This window comes from Dermacentor albipictus, chromosome 4 (assembly GCF_038994185.2).
Source record: "Dermacentor albipictus isolate Rhodes 1998 colony chromosome 4, USDA_Dalb.pri_finalv2, whole genome shotgun sequence".
Lineage (NCBI taxonomy): Eukaryota > Metazoa > Arthropoda > Arachnida > Ixodida > Ixodidae > Dermacentor > Dermacentor albipictus.
The window spans coordinates 55,773,093-55,785,990 of NC_091824.1; the positions used below are offsets into that span (position 1 = coordinate 55,773,093).

At 44.1% G+C, this 12,898-nt stretch overlaps 2 protein-coding genes across 3 annotated transcripts in view; one reads left to right on the forward strand and one right to left on the reverse strand.

Annotated features, from left to right (window-relative positions):
- Positions 1 to 1,506, forward strand: part of ALiX (programmed cell death 6-interacting protein-like protein AliX) — a 63,721-nt gene extending 62,215 nt beyond the window's left edge. For both annotated transcript variants that reach the window (XM_070536984.1, XM_070536985.1), the window contains exon 16: positions 881 to 1,506. In XM_070536984.1, the coding sequence (XP_070393085.1) occupies positions 881 to 969 (89 nt within the window). In that variant the 3' untranslated portion in view covers positions 970 to 1,506. The remainder of the gene's footprint in view (positions 1 to 880) is intronic.
- Positions 1,507 to 1,562: 56 nt separating this feature from the next.
- On the reverse strand, positions 1,563 to 7,534 carry LOC139059088 (transmembrane protein 169). Its single transcript, XM_070536987.1, has one exon. The coding sequence runs from the start codon at positions 7,307 to 7,309 to the stop codon at positions 6,368 to 6,370; it is 942 nt and encodes a 313-aa protein (XP_070393088.1). The 5' UTR covers positions 7,310 to 7,534; the 3' UTR covers positions 1,563 to 6,367.
- Between the last annotated feature and the right edge of the window lie 5,364 nt (positions 7,535 to 12,898).

Sequence of the window (12,898 nt, forward strand, 5' to 3'; positions counted from 1 at the left end):
TCTTCCTTTAATCATTCCCTCCCCTTATCCCTTTCCCCAGTGTAGGGTAGCCAACTGGGCTCAATCCTGGTTAACCTCCCTGCCTTTCAATTATAATTTGCCCTCTCTCTAACTGATGTAGTAGTGGGAATTGTTGGCAGTTGGCAAATACAATCTTTTGGCTTAAGTCTGTCCAATATATTTACAGATATATCACCATACATCACAGAGCTACCACTATTGATTATATTGATTTCAGAATATACAACACTGTTTGCATCACACGTAGAATCTTTAACTCATTCCCTACTATGGGAAAATAGGTTTTTTGTAGGTTACGACAGATTTTTTTTCTGAATAAACTACTGCACTCAACACATTATGTACAGTCAAATCTCGATGCAACGAATCACGCAGGTCTGCCGAAAATCGTTCTTTATTTTGAAATATCGTTGTAATGAAAAACTTGCAGTTATAAGCCAGTGGACAAACCTAGGAATGAAAATGATGTACCTTGGCAGTAGACATGTGTGCAGGCAAGCACACTCAAATAAAAATGTTTCACTCAATTCAGAGCTGCTTTATTTGAAGAAATCTGTTATTTTCTTCTGGTGCGTGCAGCAGGCACAACCATTTAGGAAATTTTCCACATCTTCCACTTTGCGCAATACCTCATTGGGTACTTCATTGCACCAAGCAATGAAGGTGCGGACTTTGTTCGCCTACACTAAAACATCAGTGTTCGACATGATCTCATCTTCTGTGTTCGGTGACCCACAGTCGTGCTATTCAGTAAAAGTTCATTCCGACCGTGGCAAAGGAGGAAAGCTTCTGCCTGCTCCCTGAAGCGTGGACTTCCTTTTTACTGACAAAGTCTAATAGCACCTTCTTTTTCTTTCAGCCGTACCTCAGCAGTACCAGCCGTATCCACAGTATCCACCAGCCCAGCACCAGTACCCCGCGTATCCTTACCCAAGGCAGCCACAGTGAATGCAAGATCATTCCAGTTCTTCAGCAGCAGGGAGAATATATTAGATTGCACAATTGTGGCTAACTTCGTATGCTTGTTTTTATTTACTTTGCATGTCATTGCTACTAACGAATCTGTGACTTGTGTTTTACTTTGCAGCCTGCTTTTTATCTGTTGTGGCCAAAGTGAGCTCTGATAGCCAGATTGAAAATGATTTGCATGTGTCATTGTGCACTGTGGAGTGCCTGAAAAACTTGATTGGTTAGTTTTTTTAACGAAAGTGCCGATAATTGTTAGTGCCTTAAGAGGCTTGTTTGTGGGTTGTTGTTTCCTTTTTCTTTTTCGTGCTTTGAAGGGCTCTATGTATACATCACTTTCACTTTTTTGAAAGTATTGATTACTGTTAACGTGATCAACAATAAAAACATCCAGTATCAATTTAAGGCTGTACATTGATTTGAAATTGCTTTCCGTCTTGTGTTTGAATTGTGCTTTTTGTTGCCTGCTAATTCAGTGTAATTATGCCTTGTGATTAAAGGAAAGCGTGCCACCCAAGAGTTTGACCTGACTATGTGCTTCTTGCATGCATTTGTGAAAATTCACAGACACCAACTGTACAAAAACAGGAACAGTTTATTTTTCATTACACACTTCTAATCACTAATGTACATGCACCCACACACACAGTATTTGTTCCGTAACTGCGTCTGAATGTGTAAATGGCAATGTATTGAGATCAAAACTTGTGGTATATCGTGTAGTAAATGTTTAGCATGGCTGCACACTTTGGAGCAAATGCCCCATACCAAAATTGCACACACAGCCGCTGCTGATCTGTGTAAAACCTTCGCAATAACAAAAAGTACATCAATCGGAAAAAATGCGCGTAGTTGTAGACTCGGTGGAATGCTCACGTTTACATACACTTTGCGGCTTGGAATATTAGCTTGCAGAATTATTGTACACACACTGAATGTATGAGGAACAGGTTGGTCTCCTCAATTTTGACGCACTTTTTTTGCACTGCCCCACGGAGTGCAACACACCTGTTATTGACCCACAGTCTAGTGCATGTCGCCCGTACTGTGCTGCTGAATTTTACATTGCACAAAAAAAGCCCAGCGCTGCTCGTAATGCACGACACTGGAACAGCACAGTGTGGACCGTTATATGGCAGCAGTGGCATTAAATTTATGTACCAATGCCTAGGCAATACCAGTGCCTAGGCATTTAAAAGCCAACTACAATGAAATTTCACTTCGCTAAATTGGTTATAAATGGTTGGCGTATACTGTTGAAGCAATCCGGACGAACCAGCCAGGCTTTCAAACAATATTTGCAGCCTTTGAACAACACATGTGCCTGGTGGTTAGTGGATACGATTTAAATCCCAGCACGCCGGCTCCAAGGTTTCTCACTGCGTCACGAGTGTCGTCTAATCTTCTGACGTCGTGCAAAGAAGCTGTACTAGTTTTCAAGGTTCTGGGTTGTGCATCACTTCCAGTGAGCACTAAACATGGCTGTTGTTTTGCAAGCTTGGTATGAAGAACGTCTTCTTTCTACAAGCTTTTTATGATGCATCCACTAGTATTTCAAATGTAAAATTTCACATAGAGGCTGTTCTATATCTACACTATCCGAAACTCGTGTAAAACCTCTTAATTGTCGTATTGAATATGAATTAATAGGCTTTTTGCACAGTCCAAAATTGCATTGTAGCTGGCCTTTGAGCTATGTGCCTGCAGCATCCTCCTGCTGTCTGTGGAACTTGTCCTTTTTAGCAGACAAAATCTTTCGATACTTCAGTTGTAAAACGAACCCTGCACAAGTTTTCAATTCTGCATTTGCCACTTTGTTGAGTGTAGTTACAGTGCAAAGCCCCCCCCCCCCCTTTTTTTTTCCTAGCTTTTCAAAAAGTAATGTTCAAAGCGTGGTGATCATGTCTTGTTTCCTGCTTTGGCCTTTGCAGTACACAAGAGTATGGCCTTTGAAATTCACTTACATTAGTTTGAGGAAGCTGTCGCTGGAAGGTTCAATTTGAACACCGCCCATAGGAGCAGACCACCATAGCAAGCAACTAGGATGTTGCTGGTTTGGAGCTTCTACTCTTGTCAGAACTCGCTGGTAATGATGTAGAACTGCATCCCAAGCTCCTTTCATTTGGACAGCTCTTTTGTGCTTGCATTTCCTGACCAGCAGGCCACGTCCACAGCTGCCATTTCATTGCTACAGCAAGACATCATGCTAATGGAACACAGCAACATGGAAGGGGAGGAAACCCAAGAGCTTTGATTACCTGCAGCAAATGGCAATATCGATACATTGCTGTACATGTCTGCTCAACTTGTACTCGAGAGCTGCAGCATGCTCACAGGACATGAAGTTGCTGTCTGTGCAGAAAGTGCTGCCACATTGAGGAGACTATGTCTCGCTAGCTACACCTAAAGAACAATGCTTCCTGCTCTACGTTTGTTTAACAAGGACACAGACACCCAATGAGCATGTTCCGGTGACTATAGATGGATTGCGCTGTCATCCCAGCAGCCATGCTGGAGCACCAGAGCAAGGTGAAGAGCTGCGCCTTAGCCAAATATGCTTGTTTTCCAGCAATGCACTTTAAATGGTGAAATAAGGCTCCTCATGTTCTTTGTGATGCCACATGTAAGCCGACGAGGCTACTTGGAGCAACCAAAACAAAACAACATTGAAAAACACGACTAGAGACATCACATCCAAGAAACGCTGCAACAGTAATTTGGCACAGTTGATTAACACTTGACAGTCACGTTACAGTATTGTTCTTTGTGCTCGTTCCACAGATATGTGCTGGTGGTCTTTTTTTCACCAACTAGTTTACAGACCATAGTGGAATGCCATTCCTTCCTGCTCGATGGTGACATTAACCGAGTTGAGGGAGGCGATTTCACAAGTTGCTGCGCCTACAGTAGTGCAACAGCCATTTGACTTTTTCCTGCAGATATTGGCACAGGAAAAAGGCCTCTTGGTGCAGTGCCGAACGTACATCTATACACCATATGGTCTCAATTTTAATTGACGGAGATAATAAATATCGCGGAGTTTGCTTTAGGAGCATCAGTAAAGAATTCGAGATAAAAATTACTAGTTTCATTATTTTCAAAGGAATGGCCTTCCCTGCAAGTATATCGTGGTATAAAGCCGCTATTATCATTTCAACTTGTGACAGGCATTCGGTGGGCTTCAAATGAACAAGAAAAAAAGATTGCGCAACAAGGGGGTGTCCGGAATACCATGCCCTAGAACATGCACGAATTAACTGAAGTCACAGTGATGATGTACAGACGTTTCCTTACTTTCAACATAATGTGCCTTGAATCAAGTGAAAGCTGTTTAATTACAACCATGAAATCTGCTGTTCCTTTCGGGTAGTTTTACAAGTCCCCACTAATAAGCAAATAAATGTCAGTAATTGGGTACGCAATTTACAAAGTATCTTTAACCTGGCACTGTCAACATCTATACTAAACAAAGTGCAACCGAACATCATTGGAGACTTGTTTTTGATCCGACAGCATCCTTGAGCAAGATCTGTATGTGACACATTGGTACAAAGGATGCAGAACTGCAGGCAAAATGGCACAAACTAAACAGCACAGCACCGGTACATAAGAGCCTCCACCAGAGAGAAGTACCACAAAATAACAAAAACAGCAAATGGAGGATCAGCGGCATCAGCTATATCAATGACTACGACTACTCCTTTTGCTCGAGTCCGATACTAGGACCATGGCCACACCTGTCACTGCCACAAAAAGCGATTCGTGCACTAGTGTAGTGCTTGAAGTACACCGATTTGAGAAACCGCTTATAGTGCACTTGTGCAAGCTCCCCCCATGTGCTCTCGGTGCTCACTCTCTTCCTCTTTCTATTCCCCCTTTCCCTCACCCCAAGTGTAGGGTAGCAAACCGGACACTCATCTGGTTGACCTCCCTGCCTTTCCTCCTGTTGCTTTCTCTCTCTCCAGCATGATGTTTGGGTTTTAGGTTTCGGTATCAGTTTTACTAGCAAACCGGCATACCTAACATGCGGGACTCATTCTTGTGCTTCCTTTGGTGCAGGCTTGGCACAAATTTTTGCTAAAATACTGTTTTGGAGCAGGATGGCAGAGAGGACTGTTCTTCGCACAATTAGCACAGTTGTTCCGCCACTGCACATATGAATGTATTAGTTTTGGGTAGCAGGAGATAGAGCTCCCCTCGCACACCCTAAATGCCTGAAATAAAAACTGGGCTATAACACTTGGGGCAACAGAAAGCTGAGCTAGTTGGTAAGGATTCATAATGCAAAGAAGAGGTAAGGCGTGCAGACACGGACTCAAGAGAAGTGCTGTGTTCGTGTTGTCCACTTCTCCTCTTGTGTCCGTGTCTACACGCCTTACCCCTTCTTTGCATTATAAAGCTATAACCACTGTTGCCTAGATGTACAATTATAAAATTGAAACATGCTCTGCAGTCCTTGCATACACAAGTGAATACTGGAGTCCAGCACATACTGTGCCAGTAAGAAATCACTTTTGCTGCTACTACATGGTTTGTAAACTTATGGCCAGAGCACATTGTGAGGGCATGCAAATTCAATATCACAGTTGCAATGGAATATAGAATATTTCGCAGAATTGCACAGCCCTGCACAAGAAACGGCACCTGTACAAAAAGACAGCGGCAATTATGTATAAAAGTGGCATGCAATGCATCAATGCTGCCATATCTGTGCACTATATAAACAAAAACTAATGTGGCAGAAAACCTTGCCACTTCACAGACAAGGTTTGTAAGTATGAATGGCACACAATAAAAAATAAGTGGAATAAATAAGTGGGTTTACATTTGCATGACTAGAGGGGGCAAATGCACACTGATATGACTTCAAAAACGGCAAGGGAATGCCTCATGTAAAATTGCAGCCATTGAACAAGTGTCGCCGCTTACACGTACACAGTGCAACAGGTTGAAGCAGTTGCCCTGGAGATGGCAAGGTACCCAACACTTTACATTATGTGCATAGGTATGTTTATACGCACTCTTCTATCTTCGCATCACATGACATATACTAAAGAAAAAGTACTTTGCTGTGCTCACACAGAGCATTGTAAGGCAGCATAGAGCAAAGTGAAATTTATCCGCTGCATATGCTGACACCAAAACTTCTTTTCTCTTCAAATGCCTATTCCTCGGTTACCTTCATGTGTTTCTGATGGGCCTCCATGAAGGAGCCAAATAGCATAGAATATGGTCATGGCTTTTCAACACAGAAGCACGTGAGTAATTAAAACTACTGGCAGCAATAGCCATTCCACTAACGATAAAAGGAGGGTCGGAACCTGAGAACACGCCCTCCAGGGTGGTCGTGCACGCGATTGCAGGGACAACGGCGAACAACCTAGACAGGGGTGTCGGCCGTGGACTTCTGCGGCTGTGCTTCGTCGGCCCGCTGCACGTCAGTGAGGATGACGACGTCGTAAGGGCTGCACTCCTCCATGTGTAGGAGGCAGCAGAGCCAGCCGTAGAAACCCTTCTCCCAGTCGGGCACCTCTCGCTTCCACTTCTCGTACTCCCACGAGATCTGAACGGCCGCCGCGTACAGACCGAGCCCGACGACGGCCGGCGCGATGAGGAATGGGTAGAAGATGATCCAGAAAGGACTCAGCAGCACCTTGTGGAATATCGAGCGCTTTTCGCTGAGCACCACGAGGATGTTGTACCACGTCATGGTGCCCAGGTAGAAAGAATTGCCGGCGGAGATGATGAACACCACCGGTACGAGCACGAACGAAAGGAACAGGACATGCGGACCTTTGTTCATGCCGAAGAAACAGTCGTCCTCCTCGTCGCTTGTCTGCTGGTCTTTGATGCTACTCTCGATCTCGTCCAGTTCTTCCCGCGAAATGTTCACTTTCATGTCGATCGTGGCGCCCTTCTTTTTGCCCCGTTTGATAGTTCCCGTCATCGTCACGTACCGGTCACCGTCGGCCCTCAGCGAAGACCGCTCGGTGACGCTGGACAGCTCTCCGTCCGTACTAGCGTTGTCCGTCCCTTGCGACCTGTCCGTAGTCCATTGGTCCGGGTCTCGCTCATCCGGATCAAGCTGAAACTCGACCGACAACTTGCGGTGCGGCCGCGCAGCTGGTGTCGGCCCGCAGCTGCGGTCGCTGTCGGGTGTCTTGATGGGGCTCGTAGCGGCGCTGCATGGCCTAGCCGCCGGCACCGCGCGGTGATCGGAGGATATTCCGTTGTTATGCTTTGCGCTCGCTGATCTCGGGGACGCCTTGTTGCCATTTCTTTTACGAGGAGGAATGAAGGCGGGGCGTTCCACCTCGGTCATATCGCGCGTTTCGCTGTCGTGTGGGCCTATCCACAGCGTGTACTAGACCTCCGGAACGAGTCCAAAATGACGGCTGGCCCCTATCGAATTGATGGGGAGCGGAAAGTATCAGCAGCTGACACTATCGAGCTCCTTCATTATGGACGAGCTGGGCACCAAGCTGTCACCACTTGCACGCCGTATCAAACGTCAACAAAAACAACACTATTCGATAAAAGTAAACAAATTACTTTACTTTAGATAGCGATTGCGATGGCGCTGCTGAAGCGAGCTTGAAATAATCTCATTCAATATAGTAATAAAGTGACTAATGTGATAAAATCACGTTGAAGCGTTATCATAAAAACGTTTACAATTACAAGAAATGCATATAACGACTACTGTGAACAAAAATGCTTTTTTTTATTTTCTTGGGCTTGTGTATGAAAGCGATTAGAAAATTACATTGAAGCATTGTTTTTATTAAGCCTTGACCAAATTTATAGTATCCTGATAAAGTTCTGCATGTGCAACAGGATGATCACAGCTTTATTGTGACCTTCAAGATTGCAACCTTGAGCCTTGTACTACGGTCATATGCTACGGTGCGTTAAAAGGGGGATCAGAATCTTAAAGGCCATGCTTTTTGTGCACTGCAATGTCACCGAGGGATAAAAAGAACGGGTTGCGCGCGAACTGAAATGCTTGTTCTGCTGCATAGAATTAATTGTGTCAAAGGCTCCTGTCTTATACTGTAAAACTATACTTTTACTAACACCACTGCAAAGCACTTGGCGTTGCCCAAACCGCATTGAATTTTCGCGCAAGGCAGATCCATGGTAGGTAGCGTGGACGATGGAAACTCAAAAGAAGCCCTGACGTCACTATTTGTGAATCTAAAGTGAAGCCGGAAGTTGGCGTTGCTCCGCCTATCGGGCCAGCTTTCTTTTCTTGTTTACATTTTCTCGGGAAACGACGCCGCGCTGCGCGCAACCGGGCGGCTCGGACGCGCGCGCCGTAGCCTCCGCGATCAGCTCCGCGCTGCCGGACCGATCGCGGAGGCCACGCGCGCGCTCAGCTGCAATACTAAACAATCGCGATGTCTCATTGCACTGCCGTTGCCGAAAAGTCATGTTAAAAAGTTCATGAACTTCGCAAATTGGGCCGTGAGGTCGAAACGGCTGCTTTTACCGGCTTTTATGAAAATAAACATGCCTTATAAGCCAGCGAACTGAACTGTCCTCATGAGCCGCAGGTACCGGCTGCTGCCCAGTTCTGGCGTGTTTTTATAAAAAGGTCACCTATCGGAGATTGAAGAACACTCCAGAAATTTACAGAAACAACAATGGGATGAGCTTTGCAATTCCATAGATGGTCGAATCAGACGTGGTGGAAATTGGAATTTACTTAGACATTTGCTTCATGAGAACGACACGAAATCTAATAGGAGAACAGCAGTAGCACGACTCGTCCATCGTGAGAGTCAGGACGCAACGGAGGAGGTCATTCTGGATCGGCTTGCAGCTAAGTATTTACCGCTTAAGGATAGCAATGAGAGTACAGACTCGCCTGAATATACAGGGGAAGACTGTGAGCCTATGGATCAAGACTTCACAGAAAGCGAAGTTCGCGCAGCCCTGTACGACCTCAACAGTAGATCTGCTGCTGGTCCAGATGGCATTTCCAATAGGCTGTTGAAAAATTTGGACGATGAATCCATAACATATTTAACAGAGTATTTCAACGAACTCTGGAAAAATGGTGATTATCCAAAGGAATGGAGAATTGCTAACACAATTCTTATTCCCAAACCAGGCAAGCAACTAAATCTAGATAACCTAAGACCCATATCGTTAACATCATGTCTGGGCAAAACCATGGAGCATGTCATGCTCAATAGACTTAATAAGTATGTAGAAAACAGAAATCTTCTTCCGCATAACCTGATCGGTTTCCGCCCTGGACTTTCGACTCAAGATGCAATGCTTTTAATCAAACATCACCTTATTCTTGCTAGCCCGCTGCATACGAGAGCTCTTCTAGGCCTAGATGTAGAAAAGGCCTTTGATCGCATCAAGCACAGGGCCATATTGGATATCCTCTCGGAGATGGGATTGGGTAAACGATTGCACAATATAGTTAAAGCCTTTCTCGGTGGCCGTTCTGCTTGTCTCAGGTTAGGCGAACTCCAATCGACAACTCTGGAACTTGGGAATCGTGGGACACCACAAGGGTCCGTCCTATCTCCCATGTTATTTAATTTGGCAATGTCAAAAGTGGCTCGAGGTCTCGTGCAGATTGAGGGTATCCACTTTGCTATATATGCAGATGATGTAACAATCTGGAGTGCCGAAGATAATATGGGACAAACAGAGACCAAATTACAGGAAAGCATTTATGTGGTCTAAACACTTGAGGGTATGGGACTGAACTGCTCTGCTAAGAAATCAGAACTATTGGTACTACGGAGCTGTAAGCGTGGGCGCAAACCGAACGGATATATCCCAGAGGAAGAACCCCGCATTGACATATACGCCAAGAATGGAGAACCAATCAGGCAGGTGGAGACTATTAGAGTGCTAGGACTTCTCCTGCAAGCGAATGGATCTAATTGCAGGATGATACAACACATCTCTAACAATTCAGAAGAAGTCATTAGGCTTCTGCGTAGAGTTACCAACAAGCATAAGGGGCTAGGAGAACACAGTGCCATAAGATTGGTACATGCATTCGCCTTTTGCCACTTCCCGTACGTGGCTGCCATGCTACAATGGACACAGGCTGATAAGAACAAGCTAAACGCTTTAATCAGACGACTTATAAAGACTGCACTAGGACTTCCCATCAGCACGGCTAACGATAGCTTATTGCGCCTAGGGCTGCATAACACACTAGAAGAGATAGCTGAGGCTCAGCAGGTGGCCCACCAGGAGAGACTAATGGGGACACGACCTGGGAGGGCGCTCCTTGAAGAAATTGGCATAGAAATTAACAACCACACCAACGAAGGAGAATTATTAACACAATTAGAAGAGGGACTAAGAGAACCAATAAAGACGACCTCGTTCCCTAGGAACATGCACCCGACACATAACCTCGAGAGACGGAAGGCAAGGGCGAAGGCACTCCTTCAAGACATAGATCAACATAAGCAGCAGGCGGTGTTCGTTGACGCTGCCTGGGTTAAAAATGAGGATGCGTATACCTCCGTTGTTGTAGACACTCAAGGTAACATACGGGATGCCATCATGCAGCTACATGCATCATCCATCACGCAGTTACGCATCACGCATTACATCCATCATGCAGTTACAACTTACATGCAGTTCTTTCCGGCGTTTTATCAATGTTATACAAAATAACACAGACTCATACACACAAAAAAAGAAACGTGCAAGGAATTAATAAAAAGGAAATGTTATTTGCCACGAATGAGTTACAAATGTTGGATAATTGTATAATGTTGTATAGACCGTTTTCACGGTTACTACATGGGCGCCGCCATGTTTTATCACGTGGTGCGATGTCCATTCCTTGCCTCAGCTGCCTCCGTTGCCTCCGTCTTTACAATGGGTGCTCATGACGCCGGTGCAGATCAGAAAAGCTTTTCTTTCGGCGGATATCGTTGAAGGTGACTGGTTGGCGACACGAAGCTTTGGCCACAAATTCGGAGGACATATAAACGCTGTCGGAGCTCATTGCGCCTTGCCCAAACAGCACGAGCTGCGTATACGGTGCTTGTACTAAAATCGGGTCTAGGAATGTATTCCAAGCTGTCCGAACTTTCCGCATATGAATTAAATCAGTATCAGTGTGTTTTGCTATGCGTCCTTTAGTTGGCAGAGTATGTGAACCAGTGGCTTGCCAGATTTCTGACTCAGTAACCTTCCTCGGTGCGGTCAGTATCGGATTGTTTATTTTCTGCCTAATCGCTAGCGGATATGCTCAGTTGGGATATATTTGTTCTTGCTGCGTGCAAGGTTTGGAACGTAGATGTTCTGTGAGTCTTAACAGCTTGTAGCAAAGACGTATTATCGCTAATCACTCGCTTATTCATTGGACTTTCACGAAACGTTCACCTTAGGACAATCGTGTGCTGTCGCTGTATATATAGTCCCCATCACCCATGCTTCGGGCGCAGTGATTCAAGAGTGCGCCCATGCATTCGCTAATTTTTGTTACGTTGGCGATAAAGTAGGCGTAAGTTTGCGTGGGAGTTGGGGTGGATGTGTACTGATAACGTGCGACAAACTTACTATGACAGGAAGCGGCCCTACTCTATTTGTAACGGAGTAAAGAGCAGTACTTACTCTTACCGACGTTCCGCGATTGAAGTCCTTTCTTTGGAGGTTAGTCACACAGGCTGGCAGATCAGTCATTTATTATTATTATTATTATTAATTTTATTATTATTATTATTATTATTATTATTATTATTATTATTATTATTATTATTATTATTATTATTATTATTATTATTATTATTATTATTATTATTATTATTATTATTATTATTATTATTATTATTATTATTATTATAGAGGAAAGCCGTGCAGCTCGAAGCGCCGGCAACGCAAGCAGTCTTCATGTACTAGCAGCGGTCCGCCAACTTGGGCACAGAGACTCATTTCATTCCTCATAATGGCAGTCACTATATATATATATATATATATATATATATATTATTCCTGAAAACAGTAGGAGTATGTTACGCAGCTCGTCGCACCTGCGGTGAGGCAGTTGCGCGTGTGCTTCATATGGAATACTATAGGCACCTTGGACCGGCCAGAGTGCGCAGCGACGTTTTAAGAAAGTTGCCACCCAACTACAGGGTAATTAATAAAGGGAAAATAAGACATCCACTCAAACGTATCTAAGAGCCACAAAGGAATCCCTTTATTAATTACTTCTCTCCACCTTGCGGGTTTCCGCAGCACTATTGCGTTAAGTACAGGGTATAATAGAAAGTGGCGATAGACAACCCGGAGTCACCAATAAGAAAGTGAGGGAAACGGAGTAGGTAAATCGGAGGCAAATGCCGGAAACAAAGAAACAAACAAAAAGGAGATCACCGATATTTACAAATACGACAAGAAAGAAATCAGGAGGGAAAATCTGTACGATAACACAAGGGTCAGTGCCTTGCTATTTGAGGCCCGAGTTGTCTGCATCAGGACAAAAACATACCGGAGCAAATATTTGCGCCAGCACGAGGCATGCGTGTGCGGCATCAAAAGCTAGGGAACGACTCAGCACATCGTAATGGAATGACACATTAAGACATTCACCCAGCAGGATCCGCAGGAAACGTCCGCCTTCCAGAAGCGCTGGTATTCAAAGCTGATGGAAGCATTAACTTTACAGCAGTATAGATATAAGCAAGATACGCACGTTTAGAGTATTGGAGAGAAAAAAAATAAAAGCAAGGAAGGGGTTAATAAAACCGGAGCCTTCACAGGCATAGGTAACTGCACAATATATATATATATATATATATATATATATATATATATATATATATATATATATATATATATATATATATATATATATATATATATATATATATATATATATATATATATATAGAAGTTTTAATGAAGAGCGAAA